The sequence below is a fragment of the Catharus ustulatus genome, chromosome 29, assembly GCF_009819885.2.
Source record: "Catharus ustulatus isolate bCatUst1 chromosome 29, bCatUst1.pri.v2, whole genome shotgun sequence".
NCBI classification, from domain to species: Eukaryota; Metazoa; Chordata; class Aves; order Passeriformes; family Turdidae; genus Catharus; species Catharus ustulatus.
In genome coordinates, this window is record NC_046249.1 from 1,250,671 (window position 1) to 1,275,718 (window position 25,048).

At 54.1% G+C, this 25,048-nt stretch overlaps 3 protein-coding genes, 1 long non-coding RNA gene and 1 other non-coding gene across 6 annotated transcripts; 4 read left to right on the plus strand and 1 right to left on the minus strand.

The window, feature by feature from the left end:
• Window positions 1-23: 23 nt before the first annotated feature.
• Window positions 24-8,726, plus strand: EEF2 (eukaryotic translation elongation factor 2). The gene is made up of 15 exons (XM_033082262.2): window positions 24-130; window positions 730-944; window positions 1,522-1,703; window positions 1,788-1,999; window positions 2,731-2,909; window positions 3,130-3,235; window positions 3,462-3,575; window positions 3,708-3,846; window positions 4,417-4,612; window positions 4,732-4,990; window positions 5,404-5,511; window positions 5,606-5,959; window positions 6,996-7,178; window positions 7,252-7,384; window positions 8,063-8,726. The coding sequence occupies exons 1-15, from the start codon at window positions 128-130 to the stop codon at window positions 8,254-8,256; spliced, it is 2,577 nt and encodes an 858-aa protein (XP_032938153.1). The 5' UTR covers window positions 24-127; the 3' UTR covers window positions 8,257-8,726.
• Window positions 3,291-3,359, plus strand: LOC117008577. Its single transcript, XR_004420333.1, has one exon. It is a non-coding gene; the product is annotated as a small nucleolar RNA SNORD37 (small nucleolar RNA).
• Window positions 8,727-9,050: 324 nt separating the features above from the next.
• Window positions 9,051-13,954, plus strand: DAPK3 (death associated protein kinase 3). The gene is made up of 10 exons (XM_033081956.2): window positions 9,051-9,140; window positions 9,860-9,981; window positions 10,731-11,091; window positions 11,882-12,011; window positions 12,129-12,177; window positions 12,278-12,304; window positions 12,402-12,554; window positions 12,887-12,932; window positions 13,057-13,623; window positions 13,797-13,954. The coding sequence occupies exons 2-9, from the start codon at window positions 9,920-9,922 to the stop codon at window positions 13,597-13,599; spliced, it is 1,371 nt and encodes a 456-aa protein (XP_032937847.1). The 5' UTR covers window positions 9,051-9,140; window positions 9,860-9,919; the 3' UTR covers window positions 13,600-13,623; window positions 13,797-13,954.
• A 2,290-nt stretch (window positions 13,955-16,244) lies between these two features.
• Window positions 16,245-22,204, minus strand: NMRK2 (nicotinamide riboside kinase 2). The gene is made up of 8 exons (XM_033081960.2): window positions 22,082-22,204; window positions 20,042-20,132; window positions 18,883-18,931; window positions 18,515-18,686; window positions 17,622-17,693; window positions 17,134-17,240; window positions 16,685-16,770; window positions 16,245-16,594 (listed from the first exon to the last, which is right to left on the minus strand). Exons 1-7 carry the CDS (start codon window positions 22,105-22,107, stop codon window positions 16,685-16,687), a joined length of 603 nt encoding a protein of 200 aa, XP_032937851.1. The 5' UTR covers window positions 22,108-22,204; the 3' UTR covers window positions 16,245-16,594.
• LOC117008273 lies at window positions 21,658-24,803 on the plus strand. 2 transcript variants are annotated; one of them, XR_004420295.1, is made up of 3 exons: window positions 21,658-21,695; window positions 22,216-22,340; window positions 24,040-24,803. It is a non-coding gene; the product is annotated as an uncharacterized LOC117008273 (long non-coding RNA). The 2 variants fall into 2 exon arrangements; XR_006163125.1 differs by lacking the exon at window positions 21,658-21,695 and having other exon boundaries at window positions 22,255-22,340; window positions 24,040-24,204; window positions 24,747-24,786.
• The last annotated feature ends 245 nt before the right edge of the window (window positions 24,804-25,048 follow it).

The window sequence follows — 25,048 nt, forward strand, 5'->3', positions numbered from 1 at the left end:
TATAAAAGGACGCCGGCTGACGTCAGCGCTCTCTTCCGCCCGCTCTGCGCTCGCCAGCGAGACAGGGCCGAGCCGCCGCCATTGCCGCGACCCCCCCGCCCCGCAGCATCCGCCGCCATCCGCCACCATGGTGAGCCCCCGCCGCCCGCCACCGCTCCCGGGGGGATGAACGGCGCTCGCGCTTCCCGTATCGCCGGGAATGGCGGTTCCGCCAGCGCCGCGGGCCACACGGCGGCGGCTGCGGCCTGTGCTACCGGGCTGGGCCGCGGCTGCGGGGAGAGGGTGGGGCGGCCAGAGGGGGCCGGCCCGGGCCGCCGTGACACCCCCGGAGCCGGCAGGAGCCGCCGGTGCCCGTGCCGGGGTTACCGTTGCCCGGCGGGGCGCGGGAGCGGCCGCGCTGATGTGGCAGCACGGCGGTGGCGCCGGGGACGCGGCGCTGCGGTGCCGGTCGTGCCTTATGTAACGCTGCGGTCTGGGCTGGCACCGGCTCCGGCCCGCGCTCGGTTTTCTGGGGCGTTTTGCGCGCTGACACCGCGGTTTGAGGGACACGGAGGCAGGGAGGGGTTGGTGCTGCAGCCCCGCTGCGGCGCCCTCGCTGCGGGTTGTGTTGTCACCCGGGCAGAGTCGGTGTCACCGTGATTATGGCAGGGATTTATGGTGATACGGCTTCCTCGGAATTGCCGGAGCTGTTTCCGTACCCTCTGAGTCCCCCTTCTCCCCTCCCTCAAGGTGAACTTCACAGTAGACCAGATACGGGCCATCATGGACAAAAAGGCCAACATCAGGAACATGTCCGTGATCGCCCACGTGGACCACGGCAAATCCACGCTGACCGATTCCCTGGTGTGCAAGGCCGGGATCATCGCCTCGGCGCGCGCAGGGGAGACGCGCTTCACTGACACCCGCAAGGACGAGCAGGAACGGTGCATCACCATCAAATCCACGTGAGTGCCCTCCCCTCCTGCTCTGCTGCTCCCTGGGCTGACACCCGCAGGGATTGGGCTTCTCCAGGAATTAAAAGAAGATGCTGTTGGGTCTGAGCAATTCCTTGCTGGGGGGAGCAGGAGCTTCACCCTCCCAGTTCAGCACCAGGGTTGTTGGATGTGGGGTGGAAACTCTTGGGAGCGTCTCTGGTGGCTGTGGTGCCATGGGGAGTGTGAGGGCTCTGAGAGCATGGGTGGGATTGGCAGGAAAAGCCTAAATCTGTGATTTGGGAATGGAACCCATGATGGGTGCTGGAGAGCTGCAGGGCTTTGGGGGAGGTTGGCATTCTGGAGGATGTTGTGGTTTAGGATTGTAGCTGTGCTGCTGTTATCTCCCACACTGCCCTCCCAGCAATACACTTCAGGAAATCCAGGAGCTCAGCATTTAGGTTGGAAAAGATCTCCAAGGTCATCAACTCCAGCCTTGTCGAGCAGAGCACTGGGTGCCACCTCCAGTGGTGCCATCTGTAGCAAAACATTCTTGAGCTTTAGGGAGCAATGACAGATCCTCATTTTAAATGTTCCTCCTTCCTTTCAGAGCCATTTCTCTGTTTTACGAGCTCTCTGAGAACGACTTGGCCTTCATCAAGCAGAGCAAGGATGGTTCTGGTTTCTTGATCAACCTCATCGACTCCCCTGGGCACGTGGACTTCTCCTCAGAGGTCACCGCAGCTCTGCGAGTCACTGACGGTGCCCTGGTCGTTGTGGATTGTGTCTCTGGTGAGGATTTTGCGCAGCTGGAGCGTGTTTGGGGGAATGTGGGGAGGGAGAGAACTCATTGCTCACTAATCCTGCGCTTGGCAGGCGTGTGTGTGCAGACAGAGACCGTGCTGCGTCAGGCCATCGCTGAGAGGATCAAGCCTGTGCTGATGATGAACAAGATGGACCGAGCGCTGCTGGAGCTGCAGCTGGAGCCTGAGGAGCTGTACCAAACCTTCCAGCGCATCGTGGAGAACGTCAACGTCATCATCTCCACCTACGGGGAGGGAGAGAGCGGCCCCATGGGCAACATCATGGTGAGGGCTCTGGGGCTTGAGCCCTTGTGGTGAGAGGGATCATTCCTGAGCCCAGCTGGAGGAGAGGGGATCTTGAAGGTGCCTGAACTCCCAGGCTGGCTTGGGGTTCTTGTTGGCTCTTCTCCCAAATTTCCTGTTCAAGGCCTGAGTAAATAAAGGCTGGGATTGTTGCCCAGAGCAGCTGTGGGTGCTCAATCTCTGAGTGCCCAAGGCCAGACTGGACAGGACTTGGAGCACCCTGGGATTGTGGAAGGTGTCCCTGCCATAGCAGGGGTGCAGTGGGATGGTCTTTGAGGTCCCTTCACTGCTCTGCTCCTGCTGGGATCATGGGATGGGAGCAGGGCTGTGGGGCACAGCTTCTGGAGGTGTCTATGCCTTCCTGATCCTCCCTTCCCAACTGCTGTGCTCCTGGTGGGATCCTGGGAAGGGAGCAGGGCTGTGGGGCACAGCTCTTGAGGACAAGCTGGAGGTGTCCATGCCTTCCTGATCCTCCTAGAAGGACGGGAATCCTCCCTGCCTGTGAATCTGAGCACAAACCCATGGCAGTGGAGGAAAACCAACCCAATTCTGTGGTGCAGAGCTAAAATGGTGCCTGTCCTAACCCAGAGGTGCTCAGTGGGACAGAACCACTTCAGAACCTCAGTGTCCTGAATCTCCACTTTGTGCTGGGGTGTTTTTGGGATGGAGTGAGCTGATGGCTGCTCCCCTGACCCAGCTCTGCTGTTCCCCAGATTGACCCGGTGCTCGGGACCGTGGGCTTTGGCTCGGGCCTGCACGGCTGGGCCTTCACCCTCAAGCAGTTTGCTGAGATGTACGTGGCAAAGTTTGCTGCCAAGGGAGATGCCCAGCTCAGCCCGGCCGAGCGTGCCAAGAAAGTCGAGGACATGATGAAGAAGCTGTGGGGAGACAGGTGAGGAGGGAATGGCAGGGCTGGGAATTGCAGATCAGCTCCTCCTGGCTGCAGCCTGGCACTGCAGAGGGTGGGTGAAGGGAAGGGGAGGAGGGTGTGGTTGTGGTTTAACTCCTGGTTTAACAGGAATTCATTACATTTTGGAAGCTGGATGAGGGGGAAAGCAGGAAATGGCTCTGCCCTGAGCATGGACATCTACCTGATTTCCTTCTCTCTGCAGATACTTTGACCCTGCCACTGGCAAATTCAGCAAATCTGCCACCAGCCCTGATGGAAAGAAACTGCCCAGGACCTTCTGCCAGCTCATCCTTGACCCCATCTTCAAGGTGAGTTCCTCAGAATTCCTCCTTGGCTGGCACTTCCCTCTCCGCTTCCATTCTGTGCGTGATGATGGAAAATTTCTTCACTTTGACCTGACTTGTTTGATTGAAGAAATTGAGCTGTCTGACACATCTGGGTGCTGAGGAGGAGCAGGAATTCTCTGCAGGTGCAGTGGTGCAGCTGCTCCAAACTGGGTCATGGCAGCGCTCCCAACTCCTGCTCTTGTCACAGGTTTTCGATGCAATCATGAACTTCAAGAAGGAAGAGGCGGCAAAACTGATTGAGAAACTGGACATCAAGCTGGACAGTGAGGACAAGGACAAGGAGGGCAAACCCCTGCTGAAGGTGAGGCTGGCCTGAGTCCTTGAGACTCAGAGGATGTGTCAACATCAACCTTGCTGGGAGGTGAACGGGGAGGTGAATCCCTGTTGTGAGCATGTTGTGAGCGCTCTGTCTGGGTCCTGCTGCTCTGCCCAGGCCGTGATGAGGCGGTGGCTGCCAGCTGGAGATGCCCTGCTGCAGATGATCACCATCCACCTGCCTTCCCCAGTCACAGCCCAGAAGTATCGCTGCGAGCTGCTCTACGAGGGCCCTCCTGACGACGAGGCTGCCATAGGTAGGACGAGCTGCTGCTGCTGCTGTGCTGCCAGGCCTCAGCTCCAACGTGCCTGGAACCACTTTGTTCTCCACCTGTACAGCTCAGGAGTGTCTGCAATTGAATCTGCAGATTTTCTAATGGATCAAACAGTTTTAGTGGTCACAGCTCTCAGCTGGCTGAATAAGCTCAGAGTAGGCACAGGGTTCATCTGAGCCTGGATTTGTTGAAAACATTTCTTGGTGATGTGATCTTACATGGAATCACAGAATAGATTGGGTTGGAAGGGATCTTGAAAATCATCCAGCACAGGGACACCTCCCACTGTCCCAGGCTGCTCCCAGCCCCAATGTCCAGCCTGGTTTTGGGCACTTCCAGGGATCCAGGAACACCCTGTGCCAGCACCTGCCCACCCTCCCAGGGAACAATTCCAGTATCCCATCCATCCCTGGCAGTGGGAATCCATTCTTCATTTCCTCTTGTCCACACAGAAGCCCTTGGGCTGGGACAGTGGGTTCAGGGTGGGTTTTTGTGATGGGTGCCAGATAAATCCATACCTGAGGGCTGAGCTGATCTCTGTCCCCCTGCCAGGCATTAAGAACTGTGACCCCAAAGGCCCCCTGATGATGTACATCTCCAAAATGGTGCCAACCTCTGACAAGGGACGTTTCTACGCTTTTGGCCGTGTCTTCTCTGGTCTGGTCTCAACTGGCTTGAAAGTCAGAATCATGGGACCAAACTACACCCCTGGCAAGAAGGAGGATCTGTACCTGAAACCTATTCAAAGGTGTGTCCTGGCTGGGGTGTTGAGGGGTTCTGGTGCTGTCTGAGGCCTGTCAGGGTGCTTGGTTATGGGGGCTGAGTGGGATCCCCTCCCCAACCTTACTAATCCAACTTTCCCTTCAGGACCATTCTCATGATGGGTCGCTACGTGGAGCCCATCGAGGACGTGCCTTGTGGGAACATCGTGGGGCTGGTTGGTGTGGACCAGTTCCTGGTGAAGACTGGAACCATCACCACCTTCGAGCACGCCCACAACATGAGGGTGATGAAGTTCAGCGTCAGCCCCGTGGTGCGCGTGGCCGTGGAGGCCAAGAACCCGGCCGACCTGCCCAAGCTGGTGGAGGGGCTCAAACGCCTGGCCAAGTCTGACCCCATGGTGCAGGTGAGTGCCCACAAGGGGATCCACAGCTGCTGCTTCCAGACCCCATGGTGCAGGTGAGTTGCCCACAATGGATCCACAGCTGCTGCTTCCAGACCCCATGGTGCAGGTGAGTGGCCACAAGGGATCCACAGCTGCTGCTTCCAGAGCCCATGGTGCAGGTGAGTGGCCATAATGGATCCAGAGCTGCTGCTTCCAGACCCCATGGTGCAGGTGAGTGCCCACAAGGGGATCCAGAGCTGCTGCTTCCAGTCCTGACAAAGTCTTGAGTTCAGTGTTGGTTCCTGCCTTGGTGCTGTGATATTCCCAGATGTAGAATAGCTCTGTGGGTGAAACACAAAAAGCTCCTGGAGGGTTGGTGGTGTTTGTGGCTGTGGCTTGTTCTGAAGCCTCAGCTGCTGTTGCTGCTGTTGCAGTGCATCATTGAGGAGTCTGGGGAGCACATCATCGCTGGAGCTGGGGAGCTGCACCTGGAGATCTGCCTGAAGGATCTGGAGGAGGACCACGCCTGCATCCCCATCAAGGTACAGAGGCTGAGCTGTGCTGAGCCAGCCCTAGCTGAACTCAGAGCGGGGTTTAGGCCGGGTTTATCACCCCACACCCTCTCTGTGCCCGCAGAAATCCGACCCCGTGGTGTCGTACCGCGAGACGGTCAGCGAGGAGTCCAACGTGATGTGCCTTTCCAAGTCCCCCAACAAACACAACCGGCTGTACATGAAGGCCAGGCCCTTCCCCGACGGGCTGGCCGAGGACATCGACAAGGGCGAGGTGTCGGCTCGCCAGGAGCTCAAGCAGCGCGCGCGGTACCTGGCTGAGAAGTACGAGTGGGACGTCACCGAGGCCAGGAAGATTTGGTGCTTCGGGCCCGACGGCACCGGCCCCAACATCCTCACTGACATCACCAAGGGGGTGCAGTACCTCAACGAGATCAAGGACAGCGTGGTGGCCGGCTTCCAGTGGGCCACCAAGGAGGTGAGGGGTGGCTCTTGGGCTGGGTGGCATCCATGGATCGATGTGGGGCTGTCCTGGGTTCTTTGTGCTTCTCATGGAGCAAAGTGCAACATCTGAGCAGTGCAGGTGAATAACACAGCTGGGATCAGAGGGAAAGGTGCTCTGAGAATGACACAAATGGTATCAGAAGGAAAACTGGTATCAGAAGGAGAGGTGCTCTGAGAATAACAAATGGTATCACAAGGAAAGGTGCTCTGAGAATAACACAAATGGTATCAAAAGGAAAAGTGCTCTGAGAATTTCTCAGCTGGTATCGCAAGGAAAGGTGCTCTGAGAGTCTTGACAGGGATCTGGCCTTACCTACCAGTTATTGTGAGACAGAACAGTTATGCATGGTAAATTGGAACAGCAACAGGGATTCGTTTTCCTCTGCTTCATTTGAAGGAGATTCCAAGCCAACAACTTCTGTGACATTACTGGGACAAAAAAAACCTAATTCCCTTGGCCAAATACTTGTGTTTCAGCATCATAAATGTGTGACAGCTCTTGTGGCTTGAACCTCAGAGCTGCTCATGAGGGTGCTGCGGTGGTGACACACAAATGGGAGCTGGTGCTCCATAGATCCCTTAGGTTAGGAAACACCTCCAAGAGCCCAGCTTTTGTGAGGCAAACAAGGAGCTCGAGTGGCTCCTGGGGTGGGCTCTTGCTGCTCAGGGAGCTGCTTCTATGGAGCTCCTGTGAGCTGGGGGAGCAGCACTGCTGTGTGGGGACAGTGGGGACACTGAGCCCCCCAGGATGGGGACACCGAGCCCCATAGGGTGAGGACCCTGAGCCCCCCAGGGTGCCATTCCTGAGCCCCCCAGGCTGAGGACCCCCAGCCCCCCAGGGTGCCATTCCTAAGCCCCCCAGGGTGGGGACACCAAGCCCTCCTGTATGGGGACCCTGAACCCCCCAGGGTGGGCACCCTGAGCTCTCCTACATGGGGACCCTGAGCCCCCCAGGCTGGGCACCCCCAGCCCCCCAAGGTGCCATTCCTGACCCAGCTGTGCCCTGGCAGGGGGTGCTGTGTGAGGAGAACATGCGCGCCGTGCGTTTCGACGTGCACGACGTGACCCTGCACGCCGACGCCATCCACCGCGGCGGCGGCCAGATCATCCCCACGGCCCGGCGCTGCCTCTACGCCTGCGTGCTCACCGCCCAGCCCCGCCTCATGGAGCCCATCTACCTGGTGGAGATCCAGGTGAGCACCCCCTGACAGTCCCTGGGGATGGGGATGGCTGCAGGGTGCAGCCCTGACTCGCTGTCTCGCGCAGTGCCCGGAGCAGGTGGTCGGAGGCATCTACGGGGTGCTCAACAGGAAGCGTGGCCACGTCTTTGAGGAGACCCAGGTGGCTGGGACCCCCATGTTTGTGGTCAAGGCCTACCTGCCTGTCAACGAGTCCTTTGGTGAGTCCTGGAGCTGTTCTGGGAGGGAGAGCCTTGAGCTGAGCTGTTCTCCCAGCTCTCAGCCTGTCCCCAAGTGCTACATCCATGTTGCTCTGAGATCCCTCCAGGGATGGGGGCTCCATTCTTCAAACTTCTCCTGATCTCCAGCCCTCCCCTGGCACAAAAATCTGGGATGTTTCATCCTGGCATTTATTGTCTCTCAAGGTTGCAGAATTTTTGAAGGGACTTTTCATGGTCTTCCAGTGCCGCCCCTGCCATGGGGACGCCTTGCACTGTCCCAGGTGCTTCAGCCTGGCCTTGGACACTTCCAGGGATCCAGGAGCAGCCCCCAGGTGCTTCAGCCTGGCCTTGGACACTTCCAGGGATCCAGGAGCAGCCACAGCTGCTCTGGGAATTCCATCCCAATCCCTTCCCACCCTCCCAACCAGGAATTCCATCCCCATATCCCATCCATGGCAGTGGGAAGCCATTCCCTGTGTCCTGTTCCTTCCATGTGCTTGTCCAAAGTCCCTCTCCAGTTTCAGGAACTGAAGAGGCTCTAAGTTCTTCCTGGAGCTTTTTTTCCATTCCCACCTCATTGGTTGGAGCTGCTCTGGGTTCCTGTGGATCCATCCATGGAATCAACACTGAGCTACACCCATTCCTGCCCCTCCTCACCTTTCCTCTTGTTCCTCCCAGGTTTCACAGCAGATTTGAGGTCCAACACGGGGGGCCAAGCCTTCCCCCAGTGTGTGTTTGACCACTGGCAGATCCTGCCCGGGGACCCCTTCGACAGTGCCAGCCGGCCGTGCCAGGTGGTGGCCGAGACCCGCAAGCGCAAAGGGCTCAAGGAAGGAATCCCTGCCCTCGACAACTTCCTGGACAAACTCTAATGAAACTCATGGAACTCTGGGAGAACAGGAAAAATGTAATTAATTAGCGTTATCACCCATGCTGCCGGGGGTAGACGCCTGTGACCACCATCTTGTTAATTAAATGGGATTCATAGCGATTTTGAGAACTTCAAATGAGGAAAACAAACAAAATGAAAAAAAAAAAAAAAAAGCCTTATAGGTTTCTGTGTTGCACATGACTCATCTTTGCCATTGTAACTAAAACATTTCCACTAGATCTGCCCAATTCTGTATTTATTTGACTCAACAAAAATGAAAAAAAAAATATACTGCTGCAGAATGGCCCGGAAGGGGGTTGGGGGTGTGCTTAAATTGAAAAAGGAGGACAAGGAAAACAGGGGGGAGAAAGAGAGGGGGTGAGGATGCCTTAGCTGCAGCGTGACTGTCCGTCGTGCCCATCGCCGCCTGTATTAGTGCCACTGGAATTAATAAAATTGGATAAATGGTGACGAAAATGAAAATTGGAGATTTTTGGGGTGGGTTAGGGCGAGGGTGGCGCCCTCTGGTGGAGGCGGGTGGTACCGCAGGTGGGCGGGGCTAGAGATAGGCGGGGCTTCGTGCGGAGAGGGGCGTGGTTTGTAACAGAAGGTGTGACATCATGCTTAAGTGGGCGTGGTTTGTAACTGAAGTGGGCTGGGCCTCGTGTGGAGGAGGGCGTGGTTTGTAACCGCTGTGGGTGGGGCTTCACGCGGGGGAGGGCGTGGTTTGTAACCGAAGTGGGCGGGGGCTCATGCGGAGGTGGGCGTGGTTTGTAACAGAAGTGGGCGGGGGCTCATGCGGAGGTGGGCGTGGTTTATAACCGAAGTGGGCGGGGCCTGCTGTGCTGGAATGTGGCGGCGGCGACGCGGGCGGCGGCGGCCCAGGTTGGGAGGGGGAGCCCGGCCCCAATGAGGGGTCCGTGAGGGGCGATGCGGGGCCGGGACCGCACGGGAGGGGCTGTGCGGGTGGCAGAGGGGTGATGGAGGGAGGCTGGGTGGGGTGGGGAGGGAGGGGTGGCGCGGGGAGGGGTGCGCGGGGGTTGAGGCCTGTGGGGTGGGGTGCGGAAGGAAAGGGAGCGGTGGGGGGGGGGGGGTGATGGGTGTGGGGGCTGAGGGGCTGGGAGGGGCTGGGGGGGATTGTGAGGTTTGTGGGATGGGGAGGGGGGGGTCGGGGATCGGAATTGGGGAGGGGCAGTGGGGCTGGGAAAGGATTGGGATGGGGGGATGTGGGGCTGAATTGGGATGGGGAGGGGCTGTGGGGCTGGAAAGGGATTGGCAGGATTGGTGTGGGGCTGTGGGGGATCGGGTGTGGGGCTGTGGGGGATTTGGTGTGGGGTTCTGGGGCAGGGAGGGTCCCAGGAGGAGGAAAGGGATGAACAGAACTGTGTGGACAGCGAGTGTGGGCCCTGTGGAGCAGGGAAAGGCTTTTCCCCCTTCCCTTCTCTATCCCCCGGGTTTTGGGGTGTGGTGAGACCGGGGGGCATCCCCGGGATTAACCCCTGAGCTGTACACCCGGAGATTTGGGATGGCTGCTGGGTGTTGCTCTCAGCTCCTGGCACACAGCCCTTCCTTTTTTTTTATTTTTTGTTTTCCCGGTGCCACAGGTGCTGATCCCCGGCTGCTCCCATCTCCTGACACCCCGCGCTGCCCAGGGCCCCGCAGCCATGTCCACCTTCCGCCAGGAGAGCGTGGAGGATTTCTATGAGATGGGAGAGGAGCTGGGCAGGTGAGGAACATCCCTGGCCGCACCATCTCCAGGATCCCGCTGCTGTGGTGCCCTCTGTGCAGGCAGCAGGGCTGTGCAGATTGAGAATTTTTTAAGAAAGTGTTAATTAACGTTGTTCCCGGTCGGCTTCCGGCCCTCCTCGGTGGCTGCGCCTGGCCCGGCGCCTGTGGGAGGGATCCAGGGTGACTCAGAGCTGCCGCTGGGATTTAATGAGCCGGGATGCAGAGGCGGCGCTGGGGGGAGCTGCCTCGGGATCCTCCAGCGCGGCTCCTCCTCGGGGACTTGGGCAGAAAAAGCGTTTTGGGTCATTGAAGGGGGTTTTAATTCAAAGCAGAGGAACTTGTAGGGGTTCTCTTGTCGCTCTGTGGCTGTTGGTGAGCCATGGGGAGGGATGTGGTGGCCAGGGATGGACCCCACTGTTCCCCCAGGGCTGTGATCCAGGGATGTATAAAGGAGTCTTGGGTCTAGGTGCAGTCTGACTCTGATTTCAGGCATTTCCCTCTCCATCAGGACTTGGGGAATTTGGGATTTGGGATTTGCTCCTGGCTGGGAAGGGAGTGCTGATGGGCATCTCCCACCCTGAGTGATCACAGCAGCCCCTGAAATTCCTGGCAGAATTCCCACCCTGACCAGTACCAGGGTGTGCAAAGCCCCAGCAGAGCAGGGGGGGATCCCAAAATCCCAACTCACGGCATTCCTGGCGGGAAGCAGCACACAACCCACGCTCTCCTGTCCCCCTCACCCCACAGCGGGCAGTTTGCCATCGTCAGGAAGTGCCGGGAGAGGAAGACGGGGCTGGAATACGCGGCCAAGTTCATCAAGAAGCGGCGCCTCTCGTCCAGCCGCAGGGGCGTGAGCCGCGAGGAGATCGAGCGCGAGGTGAACATCCTGCGCGAGATCCAGCACCCCAACATCATCACCCTGCACGACATCTTCGAGAACAAGACCGACGTGGTGCTCATCCTGGAGCTCGTCTCCGGCGGGGAGCTCTTTGATTTCCTGGCCGAGAAGGAGTCGCTGACGGAGGAGGAGGCCACGCAGTTCCTCAAGCAGATCCTGGACGGGGTGCACTACCTGCACTCCAAGCACATCGCCCACTTCGACCTCAAGGTGATTCTGGGGGTGCACTCACAGCCTGAGCTCGGCTTTGGGGGATGGACACAGCCTGAGCTCAGCTCTGGGGGCTGCACAAACCCTGAGTTCAGCTCTGGGAGCAGGGATAAACTCCCAGGTGATTCTGGGGCTGCACAAACCCTGAGCTTGGCTCTGGGAGCAGGGATGAGCCCCCAGGTGGGGTCTGGGGGTGCACTGGGTCTGAGCTCAGCTTTGGGAGCAGGGATAAACTCCCAGGTGATTCTGGGGCTGCACACAGCCTGAGCTCAGCTCTGGGGGATGGACACAGTCTGAGCTCAGCTCTGGGAGCTGCAGACACCCTGTATTCAGTTCTGGGAGCTGCAGACACCCTGACCTCGGCAGGAATAAACCCCTAAGTGAGGTCTGGGGCGTGCACACACCCTGAGCTCAGCTCTGGGAGCAGGGATAAACCCCTAAGTGAGCTCTGGGGGCTGCACACAGCCTGAGCTCAGTTTTGGGAGCAGGGATAAACCCCTAAGTGAGCTCTGGGAGTTGCACACACCCTGATCTCAGCTCTGGGAGCAGGGATAAACCCCTGAGTGAGCTCTGGGAGTTGCACACAGCCCATGCTCAGCACTGGGAGCAGGGATAAACCCCCAGGTGATCTCTGGAAATCAGCCCTGAGGAGTGGGGTCTGCACTCGTGCAGTGCAGTGGGGCTGCTGTTTGGGATCTCTCCCAATTTGAGCCACTCACCCTCTCCTCTGGAGTGAGGGCAGCTCCTCGAGGCTCCCCCAGGGCCAGACCCAGCTGCTGTCCCCCCACAGCCAGAGAACATCATGCTGCTGGACAAGAACGTGCCAAACCCTCGCATCAAACTCATCGACTTCGGCATCGCCCACAAGATTGAGGCTGGGAACGAGTTCAAGAACATCTTTGGGACCCCAGAGTTTGTGGGTGAGCGTTGCTGGGGGCTCCTCAGGGGGCTGAAAGCTTTGGATTCATCCTGGACAGACAAAGCACTCTGGTTCCTTCCCCCACAATAAACTCATTTTCTCTCTTTTCCTCCTAAAGCCCCAGAAATTGTGAACTACGAGCCCCTGGGGCTGGAGGCTGACATGTGGTGAGTGATTCCCCTCCCCAGGGCTCCAGCAGCCACTCAGGGATCTGCCCTGTGCCCAAAGCTCTGTGTGACCCCACCCTGCTCTCCCTCTCTCCTCCAGGAGCATCGGGGTCATCACCTACATCCTGTGAGTACGAGGCAGCTCTGGGGGGAAGGGGCTGCAGGAGGAGCCCCCACCTGGGGCTGGAGCCTTTTTGGGGTGTCCCAACCCTGTCTCCCCTCAGGCTGAGCGGAGCCTCCCCGTTCCTGGGGGAGACAAAGCAGGAGACTCTGACCAACATCTCTGCTGTCAACTACGACTTCGATGAGGAATATTTCAGCAACACCAGCGAGCTGGCCAAGGACTTCATCCGCCGCCTGCTCGTCAAGGACCCCAAGTGAGGGACAGGGGGCAGAGCTGGGGGGTCTCTGGCAGAGGGGACAGCCCCCACTGCCCCTCTCTGAGATCCCCCTGAGGGTGCAGGAGCTGCACTGGGGTTTGGGAGGGTTTGAGCTGGGCCCTCAGGGTTTGGGAAGGAGCAGCGGGGTCGGGAGGTTCCCATGGGATCTCTGCCTGTTTGTCTTGGGAGGGAGTTTGAGGAGTTGGGGGCTCTGAGTGCAGAGAGTTTGTCCAGGCTCAGCCAGAGCCCAGAGGTGATCACAGGATCCAAGCTGCTTTAACAGGGAAAGGAGCAAAGCCTGCCCTGAGCCAGCCTTGCTGTGTTTGCAGGAAGCGAATGACCATTGCCCAGAGCCTGGAGCACCCTTGGATTAAGGTGAGGAGTTAAAAATTCAACATTTTTGTGTGTGGGACCCCCGGAGGCCGGGGCTGTGCTGCTCCCCCACCCCTTTGGTGTCACTTTGGTGTGGGTGCTGCAGCCACGACTGTCCCTGCCCCAGGTGATCAAGAGGAGGAACGTCCGCAACGAGGACAGCTGCAAGAAGCCCGAGCGGCGCCGGCTGAAGACGACGCGCCTGAAGGAGTACACCATCAAATCCCACTCCAGCATGCCCCCCAACAACACCTACATCAACTTCGAGCGCTTCTCCAAGGTCATGGAGGAGGTGGCCGCGGCCGAGGAGAGCCTCCGAGAGCTGGAGAGGAACAAGAAATCCTTCCGGGAGGACATCGAGGCGCTGCTCTCCATCTACGAGGAGAAGGAGTCGTGGTACAAGGAGGAGAACGAGAGCATCAGCCAGGACCTGCGGCAGATCCGCCAGGAGCTGCACAAGACGGAGGCGCTCAAGAAGCAGGCGCAGGAGGAGACCAAGAGCGTGGTGCAGGCGGCCAACGGGCTGAGGCGGCGCTACCGCAAGCTGGAGAATCACTACGAGGCGCTGGCCAAGCAGGTGGCCTCGGAGATGAGGTTTGTGCAGGAGCTGGTGTGGTCCATCGAGAGGGAGAAGCTGCAGAGCAGCGAGGGCGACGGCAGCATCCGCTAATCCGGGAGTTCCAGGGCTGCCCCTGGGGGTTCCAGTGCTGCCCCCGGGGGTTCCAGCGCTGCCCTGCTCCTCCCTGGGGGTTCCAGTGCTGCCCCCGAGGGTTCCAGTGCTGCCCCCGGGGGTTCCAGCGCTGCCCTGCTCCCCCTGGGGGTTCCAGTGCTGCCCTGTGGGGGTTCCAGTGCTGCCCTGCTCCTCCCTGGGGGTTCCAGTGCTGCCCTTCCCTCCCTGGGGGCTTCCAGTGCTGCCCCTGGGGGTTCCAGTGCTGCCCTGCTCCCCTCCAGGGGTTCCAGTGCTGCCCCGGGGGTTCCAGTGCTGCCCTGCTCCTCCTGGGGGTTCCAGTGCTGCCCTGCTCCCCTCAAGGGTTCCAGTGCTGCCCTGTGGGGGTTCCAGTGCTGCCCTGCTCCCCTCCAGGGGGTTCCAGTGCTGCCCTGCTCCCTCCAGGGGTTCCAGTGCTCCCCTCCAGGGGTTCCAGTGCTGCTCTGCTCCTCTCTGGGGGTTCCAGTGCTGCCTTGCTCCCCTCCAGGGGTTCCAGTGCTGCCCTGCTCCTCCCGGGGGTTCCAGTGCTGCCCTGCTCCTCCACGGGGGTTCCAGTGCTGCCCCCGGAGGTTCCAGTGCTGCCCTGCTCCTCCCGGGGGTTTTTGGGGCTGTGCCCTCCCCAGGGTTTGGCTTCCTGCGTGCAGCTCCTGCCTGGCTCTGTCCCCGCTCTCCGTGTCACCGCTGCCACGCTGCCCCCGAGGGCAGAGCTCCCCTCTGCCTGGGCTGGGACCAAGGACTGATCCCTCGCACCCCTCAGCCCCCTGGGGCCCACATTCCACCCTTGTCCCCCTGTCCTGGCTCCCCTTTTTGCCACAATAAAGGTTTGTGTAGTGGGGGTGGCTCCTCAGCTCCTGCCGTGGTGGGACGGGGATTGTGGTGACAACTGCCCCCAGCCCAGAGGGATTTCCTTAATTTGTGCAGAGGGAAATGATTTTATTCTCCTTCTGAGCCTCAGTGCTGGTGGGGGAGCTCGCTGTGGGGGCAGAGGGAGGGCTGGGGATGGTTTGTGGGGAGCCCCCAGCCCCTCTCACCTCACTGCTGGGGCCAGGGACAGCCAGGTCCCCAAGTGCCACATTCCAGACACCAGCAGAGCAGCTCCCGGTTTCCCCGGGGAGCACCCAGGGCTTTCCCACTTCCTGCAGCCCCGTGGAGCCAAGATCCAGCTGAATTTGATCCGGGGGAATCACCACCCTGAGCCCAGGGGATGGCAGCACCCCCCTGGCTGCCCAGGCTGCGTTCAGCTCCCAGCTCAGGGGATTTTTTCCATTTAGGATTTATTTGTCACTCTGCCCCAGCCCCCCTGCTCTCCCTGGGGATCAGAGGGGCCGTGCCCCATGTCCCTGTCCCTGCTGACGTTCCCAGAGGTGTTGGTTTCATCTCCAGCCGTGGGACACGTGGAGCTGCTGGAAATTGGATCCTCCCTGGTGTTCCCTGCCAGGCTCCCAGGGCGGTGGCGTGACCACGGCTGTCCCCGTGTCCAGCACAGGGGACACCTGAGCCCTGAGCCCACCCTGGCCTGCAGCTCTGGCTGGAGCCCCAGCTCTGCCAGCAGCAGCACTGGGTGAAAGGAGGGATGGAAATCCTAGAGCCCAGCTGTCCCCAAAGCGGGCAAAGTTCACATAGTGACAGAGAAACCTCCCCGCATTCTCTGCGTGCCCAGGGCTTGGATTTCACGCTCCCAAAAGGCTCTGGGGAGTCACTGGTCATTCACCCCGGAGCAGCAGGGCAGCTCAGCCACGTGGATGCACGAAATGACACCAGAATAGCTCTAAAAAAAGGGGAATTTGGGGTGTGATTCATGATTTCCTGAGTCTAACCCCATGGGAATGAAGGGGATGTGCTGCTCTGGGGACGTTCTGCTCCCGTCCCCTCTCTGGAGCTGACATTTCCCTCTCTGTGCAGACACCAAAATGCCTTTTTTAGGCTTCAATTCCTGAGTTTGGCAGCAGGTGGGAGTGAGGGCTTTTCCCTTATAAAGTCCTCCCAAACCCCAAAGGCTTAAACCAAGCCCTGAGCACCCAGAGCTCCCCTGGGATCTCCTGCTCCCGTGGGGAATTGCTCCTGCAGGAACCAGGCACGTTCAGGGCTGCACACCAGGAAATCTCCCCTTTTTATAGCCCACAGCTCCTGCTGGCCATGGCATCCCAGCTGGGAAAGCAGCAGAGTTACACAAGGACAAGGAGATGAGCTGCCTCCCCTCCCTCAGGCTGCTGCCAGCTCCTCCTTTTGGGTTTTTGGGTTTGTTTTCTAATCCAGGCCCCAAAATTTGGGAAGGGATCCCCCACCCCAGTCCCAGGATTTGTAGGGACAGGCCCCAGGGTGGCACTGCCCTCTTCTCCCAAGCTGGAATTTGGATGTGTTTGAGCTGAAATGGTTCCTGGGGAAGCAGAGTTTTCATTTCTCATCCCCTGGGAAATCCTCACGGATTTAAATTCCCAACCTGAGCCACCCAAACCCGAGCAGTGACACCAGGAAGGAGCTGAGAACCCACCCAGGGCTGGAATTCCACACTCCCAGGAAAAAGGGGCTGCTGTTGTGTTTTGGATGAGCTTCACACCCATTTTTATTGCAATAAAGGCGAGTGATGAATGAAACCAGGACCTCAGAAGGAGGCTGAAGTGGATTTTTACTGAATTGCTGATGTTACAAACAAGCCTTGCACGAAGCCTTCCTGTCTGCAGGAGCTCTCTTTGTTTTCCCAGCACTTGCTCTGCTATAAAAATGCTCTTTCCAACTTCTCTGTAAGCCAGTGGAATATAAAATAATTACAAAAAAAAAAACCAAACCCACCAAGGCCATCCTGTCCATGAGGTGGGAATAAGGAATAAGTTATCCTCAGTTTGCAATTATATACAGAAGGGACTTGCCAGAGGGCAGTGGGAGGGGAGTTCACACAAATAACTCCCACTCCCACTTCCAAGGATTATTTACATCATGCTGTACATGGATCTTCCAGACCCTGGAAAGCAGGAAGGGAAAAAGGGGAAAAGTGAGATCCCAGCAGTTCCCACACAGCCCCTCCTGCTCCTGCCCTCTGCTTTTGAGTTACCTAGGAGCAGTTTAAGAGCTTGTTGTGAATATCTTCCAGGACTTGGTTGTAGAGTTCATCCCTGGACTTCAGGCCATCTAAATAAACTGGGAGAGAAAGGGGAGTCAGGCTGGGGCTTCCCATAGAATGAGATTTTGGGAGATCAGTTTTAAAATATTTCATTTTTTTTGACCCAAAGGACAACTTGTTTTCTATTGGAAAAACCAGAATCATCCTGAAAACACAATCCCCCCATTATAAATTCCTTCTTTTTAATTTGTTATCCCCTCTAAGTCCTTAAGAGCACAAAGCAAAGGCAATAAGTTCTTAGCTCTAAAACTGCCTGCATTTATCCAAAGTAGGCCAGGATTACAACTTGGGACTAAAAATAGCAGCCTGCATCACCCCAGTGGAATGAAAGCAGCCAATTCCAAGGCCAGCTGCAGGGATTGTGTTTGGGGAAGCCTTACCCACATCCACACCTCCATCCTCCATCTCCTTCCTGTGTTTGAGGTACATGGGCCACACGTGGCCGTCGAAGAGCCCTGGGGGGTCGGGCACGGTGTAGCTGCGGGTACTGGGAACAGGAGCAGGGAAAAAGGAAATGTCAGCAGGGCCTGAGGGGCAGCAGGAAAACAATAATTCATGGGGAGGGTTGGGAAGGGTCAGCACAGGGCAGTGGTGGAGTCCCCAGTGTGTTTGTGGCTTCATCTCAGAGCCCAGCCTGAGATTCCAAACTCCCATCCCTTCCTCCACCTCTGTTCCCATTTCCCACTCTAACCCAATTTCTGACACCCCAGAAACTCTGAATTTCCAGCCCTGGGAGTGTCCAAGGCCAGGCTGGAGCTGTCCCTGTGGCATGAGATGACCTTTAAGGTCCTTCCAGCCCCAACCCTTCCCTAATTCCAGGTGTGGAGGAGCAGAGGGAAGGGCTGGATGCACTCAGGGGTGTTCTCACCTCCTCCTCCTCTTGCACTCATCATAGGGCACTGCCAGGTAGTAGCGAAGGTCAAACAGCTCCACCAGGGGTCTGGGCAGGGGACAAGGACAGGACAGGGACATCTCACTTTTAGTGACAGCAAAAAGCACAAAATCACCCCAGACACACAAAAACCTCTCTGCCTCTAAGGGATTTGTGTCTGCTAAAGACAGCCCAAGGGTAGGTGCTTCCCTCAAGGGTTTAACTTAAAACCATGGAAAACTTTTCTAAAAAGGGACTTTTCCCACCCCAACACCTGCCACTGGTCCTGAGGGGATCCTGTGGAGGATCAGCACTGGGCTGGGAGCCCTAGATCACTCCAAAATCCAAAATCTGGGACAGGGCAGCTCCTGAGCTCATGATCATGGAAGTGTCCAGACTGGGCTTGAAAAATTCTGGAGTCCCTGCCCAGGGCAGGAGCTTGGAGCTGGGTGGGCTTTAAGGTCTTTTCCAAACCCTTCTGGGGTTTTAAGGTCCTTTCCAAACCCTTCTGAAATTCCTCCACAAAAATCCAGGGCCTTGTCTCTGCCACAGCTTGCTCCTGTCACTAAGCTCAGTATTAAACAAGCACTGGTCCTAAATTCCAGGAGAGGTTCCAGGCAGTGAATGGATGATTGCCTTGTTCTCAGCAAGGTGGGGGATGAGGGGAAGCCTGGAAAAATCCTGCTCTGAAACTCCCCTGGAGTTCAAGGCCGTGCCCTAAATCACCTTAAATTCACCTCACATTCAGGAGTGAATTCCACATTTTACAGCAGGGTGAGAATTCAGAACAAGGCAGGAAGGGGAAATCAGTAAAAAGGAGATTTTCAGCTGTGGCACAAGGGATTTAAGGATCTTCCCTGGCAAACCACGAAGAGTTCTCCAAAGCTTACTTGTAATTATAAAGCAGGAAGCCTTCAATGACCAAGACATGGATATCTTGGGAGCTTGGCTCTCTAGAGCCAGGTGTGACATTCACCCCGTGGGAACGGGCAAACTTGACGGGGTTCTCAATCCAGGCCCGCACTGTGCTCACCATTGCCTCCATATCCAGGGAATCCAACACTGCTCAGGAGAAAGGGACACCATCAAACACCAGCAAACACCACGGGCCCCAAGGATTAAATGGATTGAGCTTGGTAAAGTTACAATTTACAGGAAATTTACTGTTAAAAGCTTTTAATAATGAAAAAAAAAATTAAAAGAAATACTTAGGAAAAGAATATACATTACTGCATCCTATAGGGAACACTGCTCTTACCATCCCATTGCTTAAAGCCGTCTTCCCCGACTTCTATTTGATCTTGTGGCTGAAATATAGTGAGCAATAAAACATTGCTGCAACCTCAGCGGGATCAGTTCCCTCCGGTGCCGTCGGCACCTGGCCACTACTGCAACACAAAACCCCCCAGGGGCTGCAGGAACATTCACAGCCCCGGCTCTCCCCGTCCCCAAGAGCTCTGCACAGTTCCCTTGGCTCGCTCAAACCGCTTGGGATAAAGATTTTTACGTCAGTCACTGGGTACGTTGGGTGTGAGCTGGTAAAACCCCACAGGGTGGTGTTTAGAAATCAACAGAATTCTAAAGTGCAATTTTTACAGTGCAATTTTTAAAGTGCAATTTTTAAAGTGCAATTTTTACAGTCAAATGAGTGCCAGAATGTACATTTTTTAATAAAGAATAGGTGTGTGAACTCCTCTGTTAAAAGCTGCTCAGTTACCACTTTCCTCATGCTGGCATTCACTCAAAAGAGAAGTTAAAGATTTTTTTTTAAATGGAAAATTAAACAATCAAAGTGATCAAATCTATGCAGGGCACCATGCTGGAGCACTTTGTGTTTTGGGGATGACCCAGAACTGCTCCAAGTCCATTCCTGCATCCCTTGGGTGGGAGCAGGGATTTCATCATTCCCAGGAAATGCTGCAGGGTTCAGGAACATTCTGCACTCCAGAAGGGCAGTGAAGCCCTTCTGCATTAATCTCTGCAATATTTTAATTGGGTTCTGATACAAATCTAGCAAAGCTGCCCCATAAAACCCCCTTTCTGTATTTAAACCAGCATAGAGGTGCTTAAATCCTACAGCATCATTTAACAGTCTCATTCATTTAATAAAAATCCCAATATGGAGAAAATTCACGCAGAGCACAGTAAATAACCTCTGCCTGAAAGCAGCACTAAATTTAAATCTGTTGTTAACACTTAAAGGTGGTTTTGCTGTGACCGCTCTGAGCTGGGTCACACCAAGCTCCTGTGGCATTTGTAAAGGTCAGGAACTCCCCACCTGTCCAGTCATTTAAAAATTAAATATATATATTAAAAAAAACCCCACAAAACCAGAAAGCTCGTAGCTCCTAAGCTGTCAAAACTGACTCACCCTGCATGTACAAATAACGCTGCAAGGAAGAGGGGGCTCGGCTTACCTTGAAGAAATCGTCCTGATGGACCACGCAGCAGTTGGGGAGCGCCTTGATGAGCCTGTTGGTCAAGGTGGTTTTGCCACCATTGGTGACCCTGCATGGAGGAGGAAGAATCGCGTTAGAACCGGGCCTGGGAGCCACTGAGACCCCCGGCAGGGCAGCCACGGCTGAAGGAGCCGAGCCCTGAGGGATCCGAGCTCCTGAGGGGAGCCGGGCGCTGTTCCTGAGGGGATCCGAGCCCTGAGGGGAACTGGACACTGTCTCTGAGGGGATCCGAGCCCCTGAGGGAACCGGACACTGTCCCTGAGGGGATCCGAGCCCCTGAGGGAACCGGACACTGTCCCTGAGGGGAGCCGGGTGCTGTCCCTGAGGGGATCCGAGTCCCTAAGGGGAGCCGGGCGCTGTGCCTGAGGGGAACCGGACACTGTCCCTGAAGGGATCCGAGCCCCTGAAAGGAACCGGGCACTGCCCCTGAAGGGATCCGAGCCCCTGAAAGGAACCGGGCACTGCCCCTGAAGGGATCCGAGCCCCTGAAAGGAACCGGGCGCTGCCCCTGAGGGGATCCGAACCCCTGAGGGGAGCCGGGCACTGTCCCTGAGGGACCCCAACCCCCCGTTTGAATTTCCCGCCCCTCCAGCGCCGGCTGCCGATTGGCTGTGACCACCCCAGTCCCGCCTTTTCTCCGGCCGCCGATTGGCTGTGAGCGCCTCGCTGGCGGTCCCGCCCCCTTCCAGCGCCGCGCGCCCGCGCTCGGCCGCGTTTAACGGATGTGCCGGTTCCGTTCCCGCGCGCGCGCAGCGGCGGCGCTGAGGGGAGCGCGCGGGCCGTGATTCCCTGAGGGGAGTGGGGCCGCCATGGCCGGTCCCTCACGGCTGTGATCCCCTGAGGGGAGCGGGGCCGCCATGGCCGGTCCCTCACGGCCGTGATTCCCTGAGGGGAGCGGGGCCGCCATGGCCGGTCCCTCACGGCTGTGATTCCCTGAGGGGAGCGGGGCCGCCATGGCCGGTCCCTCACGGCTGCGATCCCCTGAGGGGAGCGGGGCCGCCATGGTCGGGTCTCCTGAGGGGAGCGGGGCCGCCATGGCCGGTCCCTCACGGCCGTGATTCCCTGAGGGGAGCGGGGCCGCCATGGCCGGTCCCTCACGGCCGTGATCCCCTGAGGGGAGCGGGGCCGCCATGGCCGGTCCCTCACGGCCCCGCTGCCCTCATAACCCCTTAAATATAAAACCTCTTAAATATAAAACCCCTGAATAACTTTCCTCTCCCTTGTATTATTCCTCTTTTTAATATTTTTCATCCCGCGGCTGTATAAATCCCTCGCATATTATTAATAAATTACCATTCTAATGACCCTTCGCTGTTCCATTTCCTCGACCCTCCCGCCGCACTCTCTCCCCGTCTCAAACACACTTTAAATCCTGCTTTTTAACATGAAAATTAATGTCCTTTTTATTAGAAACGGGGTTTTCCCTCTTTTCTTGTTTAAAAATAAAATTTTAAAACATTTTTTTTGGTCTGTCCGGCCTCTAAATTTACTTGAGAGTGTGTTTTTGCCATCTCAGCATCCCTCCTGTTAGCCCTATAAAAAGATACATAAAACCCTACAAAAGGATACATAAAAAAAGGATATATAAAGGTATCTCTAAAAATATAAACCTGTATTAATTTGTACATATAAATATGTATATAAGCATATAAAACATATATAAAGTACATCTAAATTATAGATAAATCTGTATGAAAGGATGCAAAACTCTGTTGAAGCAGCACCCATCCTTTTAATCCTATAAAATGGATAAAAATATATATAAAATAGGAGATATATAAAGATATATAAAATACAAGTATATATTAAGATTATAAATTGAAGGATATATAAAAGTTTATGTCACCCTGCAGAGCTCTCTATTAAGCATCACAAATTAACACTCGCTGCATCATCTCTCAAACCCCGAATATTATTATTATTATAATTATTATAATCCCCGTCTTTCCTACAAAAAATTAAAACCACGAATCACCCCAAATTTTATCAGCAACTTACCCTCCGATGCCTATAATATATTTCATTTTGCCGAGCGAGCCGGAATGTGACGAGAGAGGAGGGGGAAAAAAAAAAACCAACAAAAAAAAAAGAACTTTCAGCTGAATAAAAACTTCTTTTTTATTTTTTTCCAGGTCCTGCTCTGCCTCCTCGACCCGTTCATTGAGGAAAAGGCGATTTTGGGGCGGATTTATAGGGCGATGTCCCCGCCCCGGAGGAGCCCTGTGACCATCATGAGCCGATGTCACGTTTGGGGCAGGTCTGGCCAAGCCTCAATGTCACATTTTTTTTGGGATTTTAACCCCTCAATGTCACTTTTTTTTTTTGGATTTTAACCCCTCAATGTCACTTTTTTTTTGGATTTTAACCCCTCAATGTCACTTTTTTTTGGGAATTTTAACCCCTCAATGTCACATTTTTTTTGGGGATTTTAACCCCTCAATGTCACATTTTTTTTTTAATTTTAACCCCTCAATGTCACATTTTTTTGGGATTTTAACCCCTCAATGTCACATTTTTTTTTTGGATTTTAACCCCTCAATGTCACATTTATTTGGGGATTTTAACCCCTCAATGTCACATTTTTTTTTTTGGGATTTTAACCCCTCAATGTCACATTTATTTGGGGATTTTAACCCCTCAATGTCACATTTTTTTGGGATTTTAACCCCTCAATGTCACTTTTTTTTTTTGTTTTAACCCCTCAATGTCACATTTTTTTTTGGGATTTTAACCCCTCAATGTCACATTTTTTTTGGGATTTTAACCCCTCAATGTCACTTTTTTTTTTTGGGATTTTAACCCCTCAATGTCACATTTATTTGGGGATTTTAACCCCTCAATGTCACATTTATTTGGGGATTTTAACCCCTCAATGTCACATTTATTTGGGGATTTTAACCCCTCAATGTCACCTTTTTTTTTTGGGACTCATCTCACCCTCAAAATGTCACATTTTTGGGGCTTCTCCCACCCCTAATATCACAAAATCATATTTTTAGGACTCATTTCCCCCCTAATGTCACATTTTTGGGGAGGGTCCAACCCCTCAGTATCACATTTTTGGGGGAATTTCATCCTTCCAATATCCCATTTTATGGGATTTTCATCCCACCCCCAAATGTCACATTTTTTTTGACTCATCCCCCCTTAATATCACATTTTTAGGGCTCATCCCACCCCAAAGTCACATTTTTAGAGCTGCTCTCCCTCCAAATGTCACATTTTTAGGGCTCACCCCCCCAAATTTCACATTTTTGGGGCTGCTCCCCCCCACAAATTCACATTTTTTAGGACTCATCCTCCCTCTAATGTCACATTTTTGGGGATCTTCCCACTCCCAAAGTCACAAAATCCTATTTTTGGGGCTACTCTTCTCCCCCCAAATTCACATTTTTGGGGCTCACCCCCTCCTTAATGTCACATTTTTGGGGCTCACCCCACCCCAAAAATCACAAAGTCACATTTTTAGGACTCACTGCCCCCTAATGTCACATTTTTAGGACTCACCCCCCCCAAATTTCACATTTTTAGAGCTGCTCTCCTCCAAAATTTCACATTTTAGGGCTCACCCCCCCCCAAATTTCACATTTTTGGGGCTCCCCCGCCCTTGTCACCCCCTGTCCTGCACCTGTCCCTCTCCCTCCCATCTCCATCGTGGCCAAAAATAACTTTATTTTTGGCGAGCTCTTCCTTTTCCTAAATTAGTCATGGGGCAGGTGGAAATGTCAGACCCTGAGGAGCCCAGAGCTGTGCAGGAAATCTTTGAGTCAGGATTTTTTTCCTTGTTCTCTCCCTTCCTTTATTCCCCAATTCCCCAAATCTGATTTTTTAAAACTCATCCAGGAGTGGCACAGGAAGGGATTTTTGTTCTAAACTCCTGGAAAAAAAAAAAAAATTAAAAAAAGGGTAGGGGTGGATTAAATTTTAATTTTTTAAATCATTTTTTTCCTTTTCAGTCGAGCTGTTCAGAGCAAGGAATGTGGAGTGAATCTTTCTGGAATGTCCCTTTACAAGGAATTTTTGGAGCAGTTTCTTTTTTGTAAACAGACCCAAATTCCTGAACCATTATCTCTGCAGAAAACTCCTCCCCATGAACTCACCCAAAATAAAATTTTTTTAAGGTAAGTTAACTCTACACTCGTGCTTTAATTTGAATTATTCCAGATATTTCTTAATTCTCTGAGCATTGTCAGGCATTTCAATAATAATTTTTAATTTTAAAATGTGCATTTTAAAATAAAATCTCACCTTGTTCTTGCTTTTTATCAAACCACACCAGGATTAAAAGGTCACTGTTAAAAATATTTAAAGTTCTTTGGGTTGTAAAGTGATAAAAAAAAAATCAGTGACCCCAAATTTGGGGGTTTGGGATCCCCTGTTTGAATTTTTGCCTTCAGCTCTCACAGGGTAAAATCCAAATATCCAGGATTGCAAGGGAGGTTTTTGAAGGAATGTAAATATGTAAATATTTCTATTTTTTATATCTATATATATTTTATATATCTATTTTTTATTTATTAATAAAATAGAAGATCCTCCATCCCACTCCTTATCCATATCCTCATTATTTTCAGGATAATTTTCCTTAAATTCTTCTTGGCTTCATTGATTTTTATTCAGACTTGCTCCTGTGCTGTGTTTAAATTGAATTTTTCTCTTTCAGGCCTGAAGATGAGAACCTCCTTTGTGTCAGACCAGCTGAGCAAAAATAAAAATAAAAAGAAAAATAAAAAAAGAAAAAAAAGAAAAGTAGAAATAAAGATAAAATAAAAATAAAAATAAAAAATAATAAAAATAAAATTAAAATAAAATTAAAATAAAAGTAAAAATAAAATTAAAATTAAAAATGAAAAGTAAAAATAAAAATAAAAATAAAAAAGTTATTTTTCTCTTCAAAGCTTCAAATTAACTCCAAAAATGGATAAATGATCCTCAAATTAACTCCAAAAATGGATAAATTATCCT

Excerpts from the sequence above, each read along its gene's own strand:
- EEF2 (XM_033082262.2), top strand. Across the intron at positions 2,910-3,129 it reads AAGAAGCTGTGGGGAGACAG|ATACTTTGACCCTGCCACTG; the intron begins GTGAGGAGGGAA and ends TTCTCTCTGCAG. Across the intron at positions 3,847-4,416 it reads TGACGACGAGGCTGCCATAG|GCATTAAGAACTGTGACCCC; the intron begins GTAGGACGAGCT and ends TCCCCCTGCCAG.
- DAPK3 (XM_033081956.2), top strand. The coding sequence starts at position 9,920 with ATGTCCACCTTCCGCCAGGAGAGCGTGGAGGATTTCTATGAGATGGGA. Across the intron at positions 9,982-10,730 it reads ATGGGAGAGGAGCTGGGCAG|CGGGCAGTTTGCCATCGTCA; the intron begins GTGAGGAACATC and ends CTCACCCCACAG. Across the intron at positions 11,092-11,881 it reads TCGCCCACTTCGACCTCAAG|CCAGAGAACATCATGCTGCT; the intron begins GTGATTCTGGGG and ends GTCCCCCCACAG.
- NMRK2 (XM_033081960.2), bottom strand. The coding sequence starts at position 22,107 with ATGAAATATATTATAGGCATCGGAGG. Across the intron at positions 20,133-22,081 it reads TATATTATAGGCATCGGAGG|GGTCACCAATGGTGGCAAAA; the intron begins GTAAGTTGCTGA and ends TCCTCCATGCAG. Across the intron at positions 17,241-17,621 it reads GAGTGCAAGAGGAGGAGGAG|TACCCGCAGCTACACCGTGC; the intron begins GTGAGAACACCC and ends TCCTGTTCCCAG.